The sequence below is a fragment of the Camellia sinensis genome, chromosome 9 (genome assembly GCF_055761805.1).
Source record: "Camellia sinensis isolate YWXY chromosome 9, ASM5576180v1, whole genome shotgun sequence".
Classification (NCBI taxonomy): domain Eukaryota; kingdom Viridiplantae; phylum Streptophyta; class Magnoliopsida; order Ericales; family Theaceae; genus Camellia; species Camellia sinensis.
This window is the reverse complement of record NC_138969.1, coordinates 181715597-181734956: the sequence shown is the minus strand read 5'-3', so window position 1 is coordinate 181734956 and position 19360 is coordinate 181715597. Positions and strand designations below refer to the sequence as shown.

Below are 19360 nucleotides of genomic sequence, written 5' to 3'. Positions count from 1 at the left end.
TAGGATCCCCAACCGAGATGATTTGTTCCGGTTGGAAGAGTTGGTGTTTTATCCAACTTTGGATTCCCAACCGAGATGAAGTACTCCGGTTGGAAGAGTTGGTGTTCTGTCCAACTTGGGATTCCCAACCGTGATGAAGTACTCCGGTTGGAAGAGTTGGCGTCTTGTCCAACATGGTATCTTGTCCAAACTTAGCAACAACCGAGATGGATATTTCGGTGCGTGAATTTGTTTTGTTATGCTCAACTGCGTCGACCATGTTATGGACTCCGGTCGACCAAGTGTTCAAATGATAAGTCGTACCGAGATAGTTTGCTGAAGACGGAATTAATTACTACCGGGCAAACACTTGGCGAAAATTCAAAATTTTTCACTGATAAAGAAATTCATTACAAAAGGTGGGGACAAAGCCCGGTTACATCAAGTGTATTGAAAGCAAAAATACAGAGAAAAGAAACCTAAACTAAGGGGGAAAGATTGGCGAACTCATCCTCGGCAGCATCAGCGTCAAGGTCAACAGCTTGGCTTGCTTCTTGAGCGCCGGGCTCATCGTTGCCGGGCTGTTCAGGCACCTCGGCCTCTTCTTCCTCAGAATCTGTGTCATCCTCTCCATCTTCAAGTCCTTCCTCGGCCTCCGCTTGAAGCGCAGTAAATACATCATTTGCATATGGCACGAGGTAGACCGGTAGTGAAGCTTTGGGAGGATTGGCAAAAACGTCGGTGTCAGAGCCCTGGCCGAGGTGTTCACAGGCAGACTTCCAACCGGCCTTGAAGTAGATGTCTTGTGTTGCAAACACCTGCTTCTTATAGCTCTCCTCGGCCTCGTTGAACCCGGCCTTGTTGGCAGCCCGGCAAGCCTTCTTCTTCGCCTTCTTCAAAGCGTCAACCTCGGCCTGAAGCTCACTTTGTTTTTTTTCGGCTGCGCCCAGCTGACCGAGCAGTCTATTGTTGTCATGGTTGGCCATTTCGAGAGAAGCTTTAGCCCGGCCGAGCTCGGCTTGGAGGCTTTCAACATGGCTCGCAGTGTCGTTGGCTTTCTGCCTAAGCCGGTGGATGCGCTCTAGGACCAAATGTTGTTTTTGAATGGCCTGCAAAAAGAAGCAAAGTACATCAGAAAGGGGACCGAGCAAGAAGGACCGAGCAAACACCTGTGAAATGTTAAAAAGAACGCCGACTTACCCTGGCCATCGACTTCACAGAAGATTTTACCAGCCGGGTGTCAGGGACGTGGTCACTGCCTACCACGTCGCCCGGTAGGAGAAATGCTTTGGAGAGATCGAAGGCGAGCAAATGTTCTTTGTCTGCCTTGATCGATGCAGTCGCCGGGATGTCCTGTCCCCGGTGCTTCAGCTGAGGACGCCAAGCGGGCACGGGAGCAGGAGTTTCAACAGGATGCTCGGTTGTCAGCTCGGTGACGAGCTCGGCGGAGGGATCTGCCCTTGGTCTTTTTCCAGCCCGGCGCGCTTCTCTGGCGGATTGCACGGCAGCTGGAGCCGGAGAAGCAAGGGCTACGACGGCTGCACTCGATTGACCGGCAGCCGGGGAACGGGTGGTGACGCTCGGTATCTCGGCTGAGGTCGCGGTTAGAAGGTTTTTGATCCGAGATCTTTTGGCCATTTCTTGCTCGTCAGTTAACCGGATTAATGGGACGTCTGGTAGTGTTGGATCTGGAGGTGGCGAAGGAGCTCTAAGGAAGTCAGTTACTCTACTCCGGCGCGGAGCAGAATATCTGTAAGTCGGTGTGTAGCCGAGCAATTCGTTGCAGTCTCGGTGACGGTACCTAAGCACGGCCCGAATTGCCTCGACGTTGGGGAATTGGTAGTTGGCTTGCAAGGCTTGGATAGCTGTAAAAGAAACAGGGAAACCGGTTAGTAAAACTAAAGAATAAAGTTAACCGAGCAAGTTTGAGTGGCTTACATGAAGAACCGAAGTCCTTGCTTATGAACCAACCCGGCACCTCGGCTGTTTCGTAGTTGCCGGACACCCAGAAGAAATCATCATCGTGCATATCTTTGTCCGGGGTGCCGGTTACGATTTTTTCCTTGCCCGGTCTTATTTTCAGGTAGTAAGCCAGGCCGTCACCGGTGTGGCCCATAGTGTATTGCCTTAATATCTCGGCTAGGCCTAAATTGGCGCCCAGCCGTTGGTTCAATTCGTGTACGCCGTTGATTATTCTGTATGTGTTGGTGGACACCTGTGTGGGTGCCAGCCCGGTTCGGCGGAGGAACTCGGTTATGAGAGGGTTGAGTGGGAAACGAAGACCCCCTTCAACGATGGATAGCACGGTGAAGGGGCATTCCTCCCTACCCCAAGGCGTGGTCTCTTCTTCGGCCAGCTCGAGATGGACGTCGGCCGGGACGCCGTAGTCCTCTCTGAAAGCGGCTAGCGCGGCCGGAGTATCCACAAGGAAGCGGAACTTCCCCATTTGTGGCCGACTTACTATAGCCCGGTTGATGGGTTGGGCACGGTGATAAATTGCTGCAGCTCGGTCCTGAGAGGTTCAGGAATGACAGGGGTCCCTTTGGACTCTGCAGGAAAAGGATGGTAAGTGTAAGTGTGTGGTTTCGCTAAGAGAGCTAGACTTCAGCTCGGTCGGTAAGGGGGCCAAGCTACCTCGGTTGTCTGATTAAGGAGCTCGGTCGCCCAAGCAGACCTGATGTTAGCCCGGTTAAGCGACCAAGCCCTTTGGTTATCTCGGTTTTTGCCATGATTGGAACAAACACGTTGTTTGCCCGGTTTGGCTAACTTTTCGGATCAAAAGAAGGCCCAGAGCCCGGTTCACCCCAGTTTTTCGATGTTCTTCAGGAAGACGAAGAACACCAAGAACAGTGGGAGGTTTAGGACGTTTTCTATGGTCTAAGCCCTAAAAGCTATGTTTTCGGGTCCTAATGTGTGCAAAATAAGAGTAAATAGCAACATAAGAGAGATTGGACATCTTACATGTGAAGGGCCGAAGGTGTTCTTCCCAAACACGAAGAATGGCAGGATGGCAGTCGAGCTTGGGTCTGAGAATCGACAGAGATGGATGCAGCAGTAGAGGAAAAATGGAACTGGGGGGGGCAAATTTGTATAGGCGTTAGAGACCGCCCAAATTCAAATTCTGGCAAAAACGGCGGGTTGGCTGCCCGATGACCAATGGCAGACCGCCACGTGTCACCATTTATGGCTTTGGCAGGACTGAAGCGACGGGTTGAAAAGACGAAGAGCCAACCGAGCTGCTTTCAACGAGAAAAGGTCAGCCGAGGAATACAACCGGTCAAATCTGCGGACAATTGCGTCAACTAGCTCGGTCGAAGCTTGGCATCCTGACGACCGGATAAACGTTATCTCGGACAAGGTGAATAATCCCAGTCACGCTTCCGCGGACGGAATTAAGGGGCAATTGAGAGGGTGATTTATGCTCCGGCGTTGGGCCGAGGTATAAACCGAACAGGTTGGGGGCCCAGCAGAGCAGTGGGCCGAGATGATCGACTGTTCACCCGGAGATGGGGTACCAGAACTTCGGCCGGGCAGAGTTTGGACTATGTGCTGCCCCGAACCGTGCAGAAGGTGCCCGGCTAGGAAGTGACCGGTCAAACCAGGATGCTCGGTCTGAGGATTGTCGAGATCAGACAGACCGAGAGGCCGGCGCTCGGAAAGGCGCGGTCAGCCGAGGTAGTTGACTGACCGGCGAGAAGACCGACCAAAGGAGGATCCCGGGCTAAGCTTTGCCGAGATGCCGCCTAGCCCGGTCCTTCATTCGGTTATCCGGTCGGGCGCTTAAGGTATGAAGCATGGTATGACCGAGGTAGGGCAGCTCGGCTGCCGAGCTCCAGCTATGCTGTCAGGCAGTTGAGAGCAGGTGATGAACGGCATGGTTTAAGCTGACAGATGGGATAGCAGAGCCACGTGTCAGGAGATGACAGGGAGTGGATATGGGGCACAGAAGGTATATAAGCCTGTCTGCGCCCCCCATACAGGACACACGAACACTCTGTAAGAAAATCCTTACACTCAAACACTCTCCCTTCTCTCTATCTATCCCCTGTGTGTGTTCTAACTTGATCGTCGGAGGGGTTTTCCGGCCACACACCGCCGGGTAGCTCACCGCTATTGTGCTCGCAGGTGATCGGACAGAAACGGAGCTTGGAAGAAAGGAGTACGGGCTTGCCGGAATATTTGCTCCCCGTACACATGAGAAATGGTAAGTAAACGCCGTATTTACATATCTGCCACTGTGCAGGAGAATCCGTATATGTGTTCGAGTGTTCGACCCGTAATGCGTCAGAAATGGTTAGTCAACGACGTATTTACATATCTGCCACTGTGCAGGAGAATCCGTATAGGTGCTCGAGTGTTCGAACCGTAATGCATGGGAAGTGGTAAGTAAACGGCGCATTTACATATCTGCCACTGTGCAGGAGAATCCATACAGGTGTTCAAGTGTTCGAACCGCAATGCATGAGAAATGGTAAGTAAACGCCATATTTGCATATCTGCCACTGTGCAGGAGAATCAGTATAGGTGTTCGAGTGTTCGAACCGTAATGCATGAGAAATGGTAAGTAAACGCCGTATCTGCGTATCTGCCACTGTGTAGGAGAATCCGAACAGGCATTTGAGTGTTCTAATGCATGTGAAATGATAAGTAAACGCCGTATTTACATATCTGCCACTGTGCAGTGGAATCCGTATAGGTGATCGAGTGGCCGAACCCTAATACGTCAGAAACGGTAAGTAAACGATGTATTTACATATCTGCCACTGTGCAGGAGAATCCGTATTGGTGTTCGAGTGTACGAACCGTAATGCATGAGAGATGGTAAGTAAACGCCGTATTTACATATCCGTACAGGTGTTCCACTGTTCGAACTGCAATGCGTCAGAAATGGTAAGGAAACGACGTATTTACATATCTGCCACTGTGCTGGAGAATCCGTACTGGTGTTTGAGTGTTCGAACCGCAATGCATGAGAAATAGTATGTAAACGTCGTATTTACATATCTGCCACTGTGCAGGAGAATCCGCATAGATGTTCGAGTGTTCGAACCGTAATGCGTCAGAAATGGAAAGGAAATGCCGTATTTACATATCTACCACTCTGCCGGAGACTCTGTACAGGTGTTCGAGTGTTCGAACCGTAATTCGTCGGAAATGGTAAGTAAACGACGTATTTACATTTCTGCCACTGTGCAGGAGAATCCGTATTAGTGTTCGAGTGTTCGAACCGTAATGCATGAGAAACGGTAAGTAAACGCCGCATTCACATATCTGCCACTGTGCAGGAGAATCCGTACAGGTGTTCCAGTATTCGAACCGTAATGCGTCAGAAATGGTAACTAAACGACGTATTTACATATCTGCCACTGTGCAGGAGAATCCGTATAGGTGTTCGAGTGTGCGAACCGTAATTCATGGGAAATGGTAAGTAAACGACATTTTTACATATCTGTCACTGTGCAGGAGAATCCGTATTGGTGTTCGAGTGTTCGAACCATAATCCGTCAGAAATGGAAAGTAAACGATGTATTTACATATCTGCCACTCAGCAGGAGAATCCGTACAGGTGTTCCAGTGCTCGAACCGTAATGCGTCAGAAATGGTAAGTAAACGACGTATTTACATATCTGGCACCGTGCAGGAGAATCCGCACAGGTGTTCGTGTGTTCGAACCATAATGCATGAGAAATGGTAAGTAAATTCCGTATTTACATATCTTCCACTGTGCAGGAGAATCCGTATAGGTGTTCGAGTGTTCGAACCGTAATGCCTGAGAAATGGTAAGTAAACGCCGTACTTACATATCTGCCACTATATAGGAGAATCCGTATAGGTCTTCGAGTGTTCGAACCCTAATGCGTCAGAAATGGTAAGGAAACGATGTATTTACATGTCTGCCACTGTGCATGAGAATCCGTAATGGTGTTCGAGTGTTCGAATCGTAATGCATGAGAAATGGTAACTAAATGCCGTATTTACATATCTGCCGCTGTCCAGGGGAATCCGTGTAGGTGTTCTAGTGCTCGAACCGTAATGCCTGAGAAATGGTAAGTAAATGCCGTACTTACATATCTACCACTATATAGGAGAATCCGTATAGGTGTTCGAGTGTTCGAACCCTAATGCGTCAGAAATGGAAAGGAAACGACGTATTTACATATCTGCCGCTGTGCATGAGAATCCGTACAGGTGTTCGAGTGTTCGAACCGTACTGCATGAGCAATGGTAATTAAACGCCGTATTTACATATCAGCCTCTGTGCAGGAGAATCCGTATAGGTGTTCGAGTGTTCGAACCGTAATGCATAAGAAATGGTAAGTAAACGCCGTATTTACATATCTGCCACTGTGCAGGAGAATCTGTATAGGTGCTCGAGTGTTCTAATGCATGAGAAATGGTAAGTAAACGCCGTATTTACATATCTGCCACTGTGCAGGAGAATCCGTATAGCTGTTCGAGTGTTGTAACCGTAATGCATGAGAAATGGTAAGTAAACGCCGTATTTACATAGCTGCCACTATGCAGGAGAATCCGTATAGGTGTTCGAGTGTTCTAATGCATGAGAAATGGTAAGTAAACGCCGTATTTACATATCTGCCACTGTGCAGGAGAATCCCTATAGGTGTTCGAGTGTTCGAACCCGAATGCGTCAGAAATGGTAAGTAAACGACGTATTTACATATCTGCCACTGTGCAGGAGAGTCCGTATAGGTATTCGAGTATTTGAACCGTAATGCATGAGAAATGGTAAGTAAACGCCGTATTTGCATATCTGCCACTGTGCAGGAGAATCCGAATAGGTGTTCGAGTGCTCTAATGCAAGAGAAATGGTAAGTAAACGCCGTATTTACATATATGTCACTGTGCAGGAGAATCCGTATACGTGTTCGAGTGTTCGAATCGTAATGCATGAGAAATGGTAAGTAAACGCCGTATTTACATATCTGCCACTCTGCAGGAGAATCCGTATAGGTGTTCGAGTGTTCGAACCGTAATGCGTCAGAAATGGTTAGTCAACGACGTATTTACATATCTGCCACTGTGCAGTAGAATCCGTATAGGTGTTCGAGTGTTCGAACCGTAATGCATGAGAAGTGGTAAGTAAACGCCGTATTTACGTATCTGCCACTGTGCAGGAGAAGCCATACAGCTGTTCGAGTGTTCGAACCGCAATGCATGAGGAATGGTAAGTAAACGCCGTATTGGCATATCTGCCACTGTGCAGGAGAATCAGTGTAGGTGTTCGAGTGTTCGAACCGTAATGCATGGGAAATGGTAAGTAAACGCCGTATCTGCATATCTGCCACTGTGCAGGAGAATCCGAACAGGTGTTCGAGTGTTCTAATGCATGTGAAATGGTAAGCAAACGCCGTATTTACATATCTGCCACTGTGTTGGGAAATCCGTATAGGTGCTCGAGTGTTCGAACCCTAATACGTCAGAAACGGTAAGTAAACGATGTATTTACATCTCTGCCACTGTGGAGGAGAATCCGTATAGGTGTTCGAGTGTACGAACCGTAATACATGAGAAATGGTAAGTAAACGCCGTATTTACGTATCTGCCACTGTGCAGGAGAATCTGTACAGGTGTTCCAGTGTTCGAACTGTAATGCGTCAGAAATGGTAAGGAAACGACGTACTTACACATCTGCCACTGTGTTGGAGAATCCGTACTGGTGTTCGAGTGTTCGAACCGCAATGCATGAGAAATAGTAAGTAAACGTCGTATTTACATATCTGCCACTGTGCAGGAGATTCCGCATAGATGTTCGAGTGTTCGAACCGTAATGCGTCAGAAATGGTAAGTAAACGACGTATTTACATATCTGGCACCGTGCAGGAGAATCCGCACAGGTGTTCGAGTGTTCGAACCATAATGCATGAGAAATGGTAAGTAAACGACGTATTTACATATCTTCCACTGTGCAGGAGAATCCGTATAGGTGTTCGAGTGTTCGAACCGTAATGCATGAGAAACGGTAAGTAAACGCCGCATTCACATATCTGCCACTGTGCAGGAGAATCCGTACAGGTGTTCCAGTATTCGAACCGTAATGCATCAGAAATGGTAACTAAACGACGTATTTACATATCTGCCACTGTGCAGGAGAATCCCTACAGGTGTTCGAGTGTGCGAACCGTAATTCATGAGAAATGGAAAGTAAACGACGTATTTACATATCTGCCACAGTCCTGGAGAATCCGCACAGGTGTTCGAGTGTTGGAACTGTAATGCATGAGAAATGGAAAGTAAATGCCGTATTTACTTATCTGCCACTGTGCAGGAGAATCCGTATAGGTGTTCGAGTGTTCGAACCGTAATGCCTGAGAAATGGTAAGTAAACGCCGTACTTACATATCTGCCACTATATAGGAGAATCCGTATAGGTGTTCGAGTGTTCGAACCCTAATGCGTCAGAAATGGTAAGGAAACGACGTATTTACATATCTGCCACTGTGCATGAGAATTCGTACAGGTGTTCGAGTGTTCGAGCCGTAATGCATGAGAAATGGTAAGTAAATGCCGTATTTACATATCTACCACTGTGCAGGAGAATCCGTGTAGGTGGTCGAGTGTTCGAACCGTAATGCATGAGAAATGGTAAGTAAATGCCGTATTTGCATATCTGCCACTGTGCAGGAGAATCCGAATAGGTGTTCTAGTGTTCTAATCCATGAGAAACGGTAAGTAAACGCCGTATTTACATATCTGCCACTGTGCAGGAGAATCCGTATAGGTGTTCGAGTGTTCGAACCGTAATGCATGAGAAATGGTAAGTAAACGCCGTATTTGCATATCTGCCACTGTGCAGGAGAATCCGAATAGGTGTTCGTGTGTTCTAATGCATGTGAAATGGTAAGTAAACGCCGTATTTAAATATCTGCCACTCTGCAGGGGAATCCGTATAGGTGCTCGAGTGTTCGAACCCTAATGCGTCAGAAACGGTAAGTAAACGATGTATTTACATATCTGCCACTGTGCAGGAGAATCCGTATAGGTGTTCGAGTGTACAAACCGTAATGCATGAGAAATGGTATGTAAACGTCGTATTTACATATCTGCCACTGTGCAGGAGAATCCGTACAGGTCTTCTAGTGTTCGAACTGTAATGCGTCAAAAATGGTAAGGAAACCACGTATTTACATATCTGCCACTGTGCTGGAGAATCCGTACAGGTGTTTGAGTGTTCGAACCATAATGCATGAGAAATTGTAAGTAAACGTCGTATTTACATATCTGCCACTGTGCAGGAGAATCCGCATAGATGTTCGAGTGTTCGAACCGTAATGCGTCAGAAATGGAAAGGTAATGCCGTATTTACATATCTACCACTCCGTAGGAGAATCTGTACAGGTGTTCGAGTGTTCGAACCGTAATGCGTCTGAAATGGTAAGTAAACGAAGTATTTACATATCTGCCACTGTGTAGGAGAATCCTTATAATTGTTCGAGTGTTCGAACCGAAATGCATGAGAAACGGTAAGTAAACGCCGCATTCACATATCTGCCACGGTGCAGGAAAATCCGTACAGGTGTTCCAGTATTCGAACCGTAATGCGTCAGAAATGGTAACTAAACGACGTATTTACATATCTGCCACTGTGCAGGAGAATCCGTACAGGTGTTCGAGTGTGCGAACCGTAATTCATGAGAAATGGCAAGTAAACGACGTATTTACATATCTGTCACTGTGCAGGAGAATCTGTATAGGTGTTCGAGTGTTCGAACCATAATCCGTCAGAAATGGAAAGTAAACGATGTATTTACATATCTGTCACTGTGCAGGAGAATCCGGACAGGTGTTCCAGTGCTCGAACCGTAATGCGTCAGAAATGGTAAGTAAACGACGTATTTACATATCTGCCACTGTGCAGGAGAATCCGCACAGGCGTTCGAGTGTTCGAACCGTAATGCATGAGAAATGGTAAGTAAGTGCCGTATTTACATATCTGCCACTGAGCAGGAGAATCCGTATAGGTGTTCGAGTGTTCAAACTGTAGTGCTTGAGAAATGGTATGTAAACGCCCTATTTACATATCTGCCACTGTGCAGGAGAATCCGTATAGGGGTTCGAATGTTCTAATGCATGAGAAATGGTAAGTAAACGCCGTATTTACATATCTGCCACTGTGCAGGAGAATCCGTATAGGTGTTCGAGTGTTCGAACCGTAATGCATGAGAAATGGTAAGTAAACGCCATATTTGCATATCTGCCACTGTGCAGGAGAATCCGAATAGGTGTTCGAGTGTTCTAATGCATGAGAAATGGTAAGTAAACGCCGTATTTACATATTTGCCGCCGTGCAGGAGAATCCGTATAGGTGTTCGAGTGTTCGAACCGTAATGCATGAGAAATGGTATGTAAACGCCGTATTTACATATCTGCCACTGTGCAGGAGAATCTGTATAGGTGCTCGAGTGTTCTAATGCACGAGAAATGGTAAGTAAACGCCGTATTTACATATCTGCCACTGTGTAGGAGAATCCGTATAGGTGTTCGAGTGTTATAACCGTAAGGCATGAGAAATGGTAAGTAAACGCCGTATTTACATATCTGCCACTATGCAGGAGAATCCGTATAGGTGTTCGAGTGTTCTAATGCATGAGAAATGGTAAGTAAACGCCGTATTTACACATCTGCAACTGTGCAGGAGAATCCCTATAGGTGTTCGAGTGTTCGAACCCTAATGCATCAGAAAGGGTAAGTAAACGACGTATTTACATATCTGCCACTGTGGAGGAGAATCCGTATAGGTGTTCGAGTGATTGAACCGTAATGCATGAGAAATGGTAAGTAAACGCCGTATTTGCATATCTGCCACTGTGTAGGAGAATCCGAATAGGTGTTCGAGTGTTCTAATGCATGAGAAATGGTAAGTAAACACCGTATTTACATATCTGTCACTGTGCAGGAGAATCCGTATACGTGTTCGAGTGTTCGAACCGTAATGCATGAGAAATGGTTAGTAAACGCCGTATTTACATATCTGCCACTGTGCAGGAGAATCCGTATATGTGTTCGAGTGTTCGAACCGTAATGCGTCAGAAATGGTTAGTCAACGACGTATTTACATATCTGCCACTGTGCAGGAGAATCCGTATAGGTGTTCGAGTGCTCGAACCGTAATGCATGAGAAATGGTAAGTAAACGTCGTATCTGCATATCTGCCACTGTGCAGGAGAATCCGAACAGGTGTTCGAGTGTTCTAATGCATGTGAAATGGTAAGTAAACGCCGTATTTACATATCTGCCACTGTGCAGGGGAATCCGTATAGGTGATCGAGTGTTCGGACCCAAATGCGTCAGAAACGGTAAGTAAACGATGTATTTACATATCTGCCACTGTGCAGGAGAATCTGTATAGGTGTTCGAGTGTACGAACCGTAATGCATGAGAAATGGTAAGTAAACGCCGTATTTACATATCTGCCACTGTGCTGGAGAATCCGTACAGGTGTTCCAGTGTTCCAACTGTAATGCATGAGAAATGGTAAGTAAACGATGTATTTACATATCTGCCACTGTGCAGGAGAATCCCTATAGGTGTTCGAGTGTTCGAACCCGAATGCGTCAGAAATGGTAAGTAAACGACGTATTTACATATCTGCCACTGTGCAGGATAGTCCGTATAGGTGTTCGAGTGTTTGAACCGTAATGCATGAGAAATGGTAAGTAAACGCCGTATTTGCATATCTGCCACTGTGCAGGAGAATCTGAATAGGTGTTCGAGTGTTCTAATGCAAGAGAAATGGTAAGTAAACGCCGTATTTACATATCTGTCACTGTGCAGGAGAATCCGTATACATGTTCGAGTGTTCGAGCCGTAATGCATGACAAATGGTAAGTAAACGCCGTATTTACATATCTGCCATTGTGAAGGAGAATCTGTATAGGTGTTCGAGTGTTCGAACCGTAATGCGTCAGAAATGGTTAGTCAACGACGTATTTACATATCTGCCACTGTGCAGTAGAATCCGTATAGGTGTTCGAGTGTTCGAACCGTAATGCATGAGAAGTGGTAAGCAAACGGCGTATTTACATATCTGCCACTGTGCAGGAGAATCCATACAGCTGTTCAAGTGTTCGAACCGCAATGCATGAGAAATGGTAAGTAAACGCCGTATTTGCATATCTGCCACTGTGCAGGAGAATCAGTGTAGGTGTTCGAGTGTTCGAACCGTAATGCATGAGAAATGGTAAGTAAACGCCGTATCTGCATATCTGCCACTGTGCATGAGAATCCGAACAGGTGTTCGAGTGTTCTAATGTATGTGAAATGGTAAGCAAACGCCGTATTTACATATCTGCCACTGTGTAGGGGAATCCGTATAGGTGCTCGAGTGTTCGAACCTTAATGCGTCAGAAACGGTAAGTAAACGACGTATTTACATATCTGCCACTGTGTAGGAGAATCCGTATAGGTGTTCGAGTGTACGAACCGTAATACATGAGAAATGGTAAGTAAACGCCGTATTTACATATCTGCCACTGTGCAGGAGAATCCGTACAGGTGTTCCAGTGTTCGAACTGTAATGCGTCAGAAATGGTAAGGAAACGACGTATTTACATATCTGCCACTGTGTTGGAGAATCCGTACTGGTGTTCGAGTGTTCGAACCGCAATGCATGAGAAATAGTAAGTAAACGTCGTATTTACATATCTGCCACTGTGCAGGAGATTCCGCATAGATGTTCGAGTGTTCGAACCGTAATGCGTCAGAAATGGTAAGGAAATGCCATATTTACATATCTACCCCTCTGCAGGAGACTCTGTGCAGGTGTTCGAGCGTTCGAACCGTAATTCGTCAGAAATGGTAAGTAAACGACGTATTTACATATTTGCCACTGCGCAGGAGAATCCGTATAAGTGTTCGAGTGTTCGAACCGTAATGCATGAGAAACGGTAAGTAAACGCCGCATTCACATATCTGCCACTGTGCAGGAGAATCCGTACAGGTGTTCCAGTATTCGAACCGTAATGCGTCAGAAATGGTAACTAAACGACGTATTTACATATCTGCCACTGTGCTGGAGAATCCATACAGGTGTTCGAGTGTGCGAACCGTAATTCATGAGAAATGGAAAGTAAACGACGTATTTACATATCTGTCACTGTGCAGGAGAATCCGTATAGGTTTCGAGTGGTCGAACCATAATCCGTCAGAAATGGAAAGTAAACGATGTATTTATATATCTGCCACTGTGCAGGAGAATCCTTACAAGTGTTCCAGTGCTCGAACCGTAATTCGTCAGAAATGGTATGTAAACGACGTATTTACATATCTGCCACTGTGCTGAAGAATCCGCACAGGTGTTCGAGTGTTCGAACTGTAATGCATGAGAAATGGAAAGTGAATGCCGTATTTACTTATCTGCCACTGTGCAGGAGAATCCGTATAGGTGTTCGAGTGTTCGAACCGTAATGCCTGAGAAATGGTAAGTAAACGCCGTACTTACATATCTGCCACTATATAGGCGAATCCGTATAGGTGTTCGAGTGTTCGAACCCTAATGCGTCAGAAATGGTAAGGAAACGACGTATTTACATATCTGCCACTGTGCATGAGAATCCGTACAGGTGTTCGAGTGTTCGAACCGTAATGCATGAGAAATGGTAAGTAAATGCCGTATTTACATATCTACCACTGTGCAGGAGAATCTGTATTGGTGTTCGAGTGTTCGAACCGTAATGCATGAGAAATGGTAAGTAAATGCCGTATTTGCATATCTGCCACTGTGCAGGAGAATCCGAATAGGTGTTCTAGTGTTCTAATCCATGAGAAACGGTAAGTAAACGCCGTATTTACATATCTGCCACTGTGCAGGAGAATCCGTATAGGTGTTCGAGTGTTCGAACCGTAATGCATGAGAAATGGTAAGTAAACGCCGTATTTACAAATCTGCCACTCTGCAGGATAATCCGTATAGGTGTTCGAGTGTTCGAATCCATGAGAAATGGTAAGTAAACGCCGTATTTACATATCTGCCACTGTGCAGCGGAATCCGTATAGGTGTTTGAGTGTTCGAACCGTAATGCATGAGAAATGGTAAGTAAACGCTGTATTTGCATATCTGCCACTGTGCAGGAGAATCCGAATAGGTGTTCGTGTGTTCTAATGCATGTGAAATGGTAAGTAAACGCCGTATTTAAATATCTGCCACTCTGCAGGGAAATCCGTATAGGTGCTCGAGTGTTCGAACCCTAATGCGTCAGAAACGGTAAGTAAACGATGTATTTACATATCTGCCACTGTGTAGGAGAATCCGTATAGGTGTTCGAGTGTACAAATCGTAATGCATGAGAAATGGTATGTAAACGTCGTATTTACAAATCTGCCACTGTGCAGGAGAATCCGTACAGGTCTTCCAGTGTTCGAACTGTAATGCGTCAGAAATGGTAAGGAAACCACGTATTTACATATCTGCCACTGTGCAGGAGAATCCGTACAGGTGTTCGAGTGTTCGAACCGTAATGCATGAGAAATTGTAAGTAAACGTTGTATTTACATATCTGCCACTGTGCAGGAGAATCCGCATAGATGTTCGAGTGTTCGAACCGTAATGCGTCAGAATTGGAAAGGTAATGCCGTATTTACATATCTACCACTCTGTAGGAGAATCTGTACAGGTGTTCGAGTGTTCGAACCGTAATGCGTCAGAAATGGTAAGTAAACGAAGTATTGACATATCTGCCACTGTGCAGGAGAATCCTTATAAGTGTTCGAGTGTTCGAACCGTAATGCATGAGAAACGGTAAGTAAACGCCGCATTCACATATCTGCCACGGTGCAGGAGAATCCGTACAGGTGTTCCAGTATTCGAACCGTAATGCGTCAGAAATGGTAACTAAACGACGTATTTACATATCTGCCATTGTGCAGGAGAATCCGTACAGGTGTTCGAGTGTGCGAACCGTAATTCATGAGAAATGGTAAGTAAACGACGTATTTACATTTCTGTCACTGTGCAGGAGAATCCGTATAGGTGTTCGAGTGTTCGAACCATAATCCGTCAGAAATGGAAAGTAAACAATGTATTTACATATCTGTCACTGTGCAGGAGAATCCGTACAGGTGTTCCAGTGCTCGAACCGTAATGCGTCAGAAATGGTAAGTAAACGACGTATTTACATATCTGCCACTGTGCAGGAGAATCCGCACAGGCGTTCGAGTGTTCGAACCGTAATGCATGAGAAATGGTAAGTAAATGCCGTATTTACATATCTGCCACTGTGCAGGAGAATCCGTATAGGTGTTCGAGTGTTCAAACTGTAGTGCTTGAGAAATGGTATGTAAACGCCCTATTTACATATCTGCCACTGTGCAGGAGAATCCGTATAGGTGTTCGAATGTTCTAATGCATGAGAAATGGTAAGTAAACGCCGTATTTACATATCTGCCACTGTGCAGGAGAATTCGTATAGGTGTTCGAGTGTTCGAACCGTAATGCATGAGAAATGGTAAGTAAACGCCGTATTTGCATATCTGCCACTGCGCAGGAGAATCCGAATAGGTGTTCGAGTGTTCTAATGCATGAGAAATGGTAAGTAAACGCCGTATTTACATATTTGCCGCTGTGCAGGAGAATCCATATAGGTGTTCGAGTGTTCGAACCGTAATGCATGAGAAATGATAAGTAAACGCCGTATTTACATATCTGCCACTGTGCAGGAGAATCTGTATAGGTGCTCGAGTGTTCTAATGCATGAGAAATGGTAAGTAAACGCCGTATTTGCATATCTGCCACTGTGCAGGAGAATCTGTATAGGTGTTCGAGTGTTCTAACCGTAATGCATGAGAAATGGTAAGTTAACGCCGTATTTACATATCTGCCACTATGCAGGAGAATCCGTATAGGTGCTCGAGTGTTCTAATGCATGAGAAATGGTAAGTAAACGCCGTATTTGCATATCTGCCACTGTGCAGGAGAATCTGTATAGGTGTTCGAGTGTTCTAACCGTAATGCATGAGAAATGGTAAGTTAACGCCGTATTTACATATCTGCCACTGTGCAGGAGAATCTGTATAGGTGCTCGGGTGTTCTAATGCATGAGAAATGATAAGTAAACGCCGTATTTACATATCTGCCACTGTGCAGGAGAATCTGTATAGGTGCTCGAGTGTTCTAATGCATGAGAAATGGTAAGTAAACGCCGTATTTACATATCTGCCACTGTGCAGGAGAATCCGTATAGGTGTTCGAGTGTTCTAACCGTAATGCATGAGAAATGGTAAGTTAACGCCGTATTTACATATCTGCCACTATGCAGGAGAATCCGTATAGGTGTTCGAGTGTTCTAATGCATGAGAAATGGTAAGTAAACGCCGTATTTACACATCTGCAACTGTGTAGGAGAATCCCTATAGGTGTTCGAGTGTTCGAACCCTAATGCGTCAGAAAGGGTAAGTAAACGACGTATTTACATATCTGCCACTGTGCAGGAGAATCCGTATAGGTGTTCGAGTGTTCGAACCGTAATGCATGAGAAATGGTAAGTAAACGCCGTATCTGCATATCTGCCACTGTGCAGGAGAATCCGAACAGGTGTTCGAGTGTTCCAATGCATGTGAAATGGTAAGCAAACGCCGTATTTACATATCTGCCACTGTGTAGGGGAATCCGTATAGGTGCTCGAGTGTTCGAACCCTAATGCGTCGGAAATGGTAAGTAAACGATGTATTTACATATCTGCCACTGTGCAGGAGAATCCGTATTGGTGTTCGAGTGTACGAACCGTAATACATGAGAAATGGTAAGTAAACGCGGTATTTACATATCTACCACTGTGCAGGAGAATCCGTACAGGTGTTCCAGTGTTCGAACTGTAATGCGTCAGAAATGGTAAGGAAACGACGTATTTACATATCTGGCACTGTGTTGGAGAATCCGTACTGGTGTTCGAGTGTTCGAACCGCAATGCCTGAGAATTAGTAAGTAAACGTCGTATTTACATATCTGCCACTGTGTAGGAGAATCCGTATAGATGTTCGAGTGTTCGAACCGTAATGCGTCAGAAATGGTAAGGAAATGTCGTATTTACATATCTACCACTCTGCAGGAGACTCTGTGCAGGTGTTTGAGTGTTCGAACCGTAATTCGTCAGAAATGGTAAGTAAACGACGTATTTACATATCTGCCACTGTCCAGGAGAATCCGTGTAAGTGTTCGAGTGTTCGAACCGTAATGCATGAGAAACGGTAAGTAAACGCCGCATTCACATATCTGCCACTGTGCAGGAGAATCCGTACAGGTGTTCCAGTATTCGAACCGTAATGCGTCAGAAATGGTAACTAAACGACGTATTTACATATCTGCCACTGTGCAGGAGAATCCGTACAGGTGTTCGAGTGTGCGAACCGTAATTCAAGAGAAATGGAAAGTAAACGACGTATTTACATATCTGTCACTGTGCAGGAGAATCCGTATAGGTGTTCCAGTGGTCGAACCATAATCCGTCAGAAATGGAAAGTAAACGATGTATTTATATATCTGCCACTGTGTAGGAGAATCCTTACAGGTGTTCCAGTGCTCGAACCGTAATTCGTCAGAAATGGTAAGTAAACGACGTATTTACATATCTGCCACTGTGCTAGAGAATCCGCATAGGTGTTCGATTGTTCGAACTGTAATGCCTGAGAAATGGAAAGTAAATGCCGTATTTACTTATCTGCCACAGTGCAGGAGAATCCGTATAGGTGTTCGAGTGTTCGAACCGTAATGCCTGAGAAATGGTAAGTAAACGCTGTACTTACATATCTGCCACTATATAGGAGAATCCGTATAGGTGTTCGAGTGTTCGAACCCTAATGCGTCAGAAATGGTAAGGAAACGACATATTTACATATCTGCCACTGTGCATGAGAATCCGTACAGGTGTTCGAGTGTTCGAACCGTAATGCATGAGAAATGGTAAGTAAATGCCGTATTTACATATCTACCACTGTGCAGGAGATCCCGTATAGGTGTTCGAGTGTTCGAACCGTAATGCATGAGAAATGGTAAGTAAATGCCGTATTTGCATATCTGCCACCGTGCAGGAGAATCCGAATAGGTGTTCTAGTGTTCTAATCCATGAGAAATGGTAAGTAAACGCCGTATTTACATATCTGCCACTCTGCAGGATAATCCGTATAGGTGTTCGAGTGTTCGAATCGTAATGCGTCTGAAATGGTTGCAAACGCCGTATTTACATATCTGCCACTGTGTAGGAGAAGCCGTGTAGGTGTTCGAGTGTTCGAACCGTAATGCATGAGAAGTGGTAAGTAAACGGCGTATTTACATATCTGCCACTGTGCAGGAGAATCCATACTGGTGTTCGAGTGTTCGAACCGTAATGCATGTGAAATGGTAAGTAAACGCCGTATTTGCATATCTGCCACTGTGCAGGAGAATCCGAATAGGTGTTCAAGTGTTCTAATCCATGAGAAATGGTAAGTAAACGCCGTATTTACATATCTGCCACTGTGCAGGAGAATCCGTATAGGAGTTCGAGTGTTCGAACCGTAATGTATGAGAAATGGTAAGTAAATGCCGTATTTCCATATCTGCCACTGTGCAGGAGAATCCGTATAGGTGTTCGAGGGTTCTAATCCATGAGAAATGGTAAGTAAACGCCGTATTTGCATATCTGCCACTGTGCAGGAGAATCCGTATAGGTGTTCGAGTGTTCGAACCGTAATGCATGAGAAATGGTAAGGAAACGACGTATTTACATATCTGCCACTGTGCAGGAGAATCCGTACAGGTCTTCCAGTGTTCGAACTGTAATGCGTCAGAAATGGTAAGGAAACCACGTATTTACATATCTGCCACTGTGCAGGAGAATCCGTACATGTGTTCGAGTGTTCGAACCGTAATGCATGAGAAATTGTAAGTAAACGTCGTATTTACATATCTGCCACTGTGCAGGAGAATCCGCATAGATTTTCTAGTGTTCGAACCGTAATGCGTCAGAAATGGAAAGGAAATGCCGTATTTACATATCTACCACTCTGTAGGAGAATTTGTACAGGTGTTCGAGTGTTCGAACCGTAATGCGTCAGAAATGGTAAGTAAACGAAGTATTTACATATCTGCCACTGTGCAGGAGAATCCGTATAAGTGTTCGAGTGTTCGAGCCGTAATGCATGAGAAACGGTAAGTAAACGCCGCATTCACATATCTGCCACGGTGCAGGAGAATCCGTACAGGTGTTCCAGTATTCGAACCGTAATGCGTCAGAAATGGTAACTAAACGACGTATTTACATATCTGCCACTGTGCAGGAGAATCCGTACAGGTGTTCGAGTGTGCGAACCGTAATTCATGAGAAATGGTAAGTAAACGACGTATTTACATATCTGTCACAGTGCAGGAGAATCCGTATAGGTGTTCGAGTGT

The 19360-nt window shown here is 45.5% G+C and overlaps 1 protein-coding gene across 1 annotated transcript; it reads right to left on the bottom strand.

The window, feature by feature from the left end:
- Positions 1 to 406: 406 nt before the first annotated feature.
- Positions 407 to 4161, bottom strand: LOC145800059 (uncharacterized). Its single transcript, XM_082889719.1, has 2 exons — positions 1180 to 4161; positions 407 to 1088 (listed from the first exon to the last, which is right to left on the bottom strand). The coding sequence occupies exons 1-2, from the start codon at positions 1615 to 1617 to the stop codon at positions 459 to 461; spliced, it is 1068 nt and encodes a 355-aa protein (XP_082745845.1). The 5' UTR covers positions 1618 to 4161; the 3' UTR covers positions 407 to 458.
- Positions 4162 to 19360: the final 15199 nt, after the last annotated feature.

Coding starts and splice junctions, on each gene's coding strand:
- LOC145800059 (XM_082889719.1), bottom strand. CDS start 1,617: ATGGCCAAAAGATCTCGGATCAAAAACCTTCTAACCGCGACCTCAGCC. Junction 1,089..1,179: donor CTGTGAAGTCGATGGCCAGG/GTAAGTCGGCGT, acceptor TTCTTTTTGCAG/GCCATTCAAAAACAACATTT.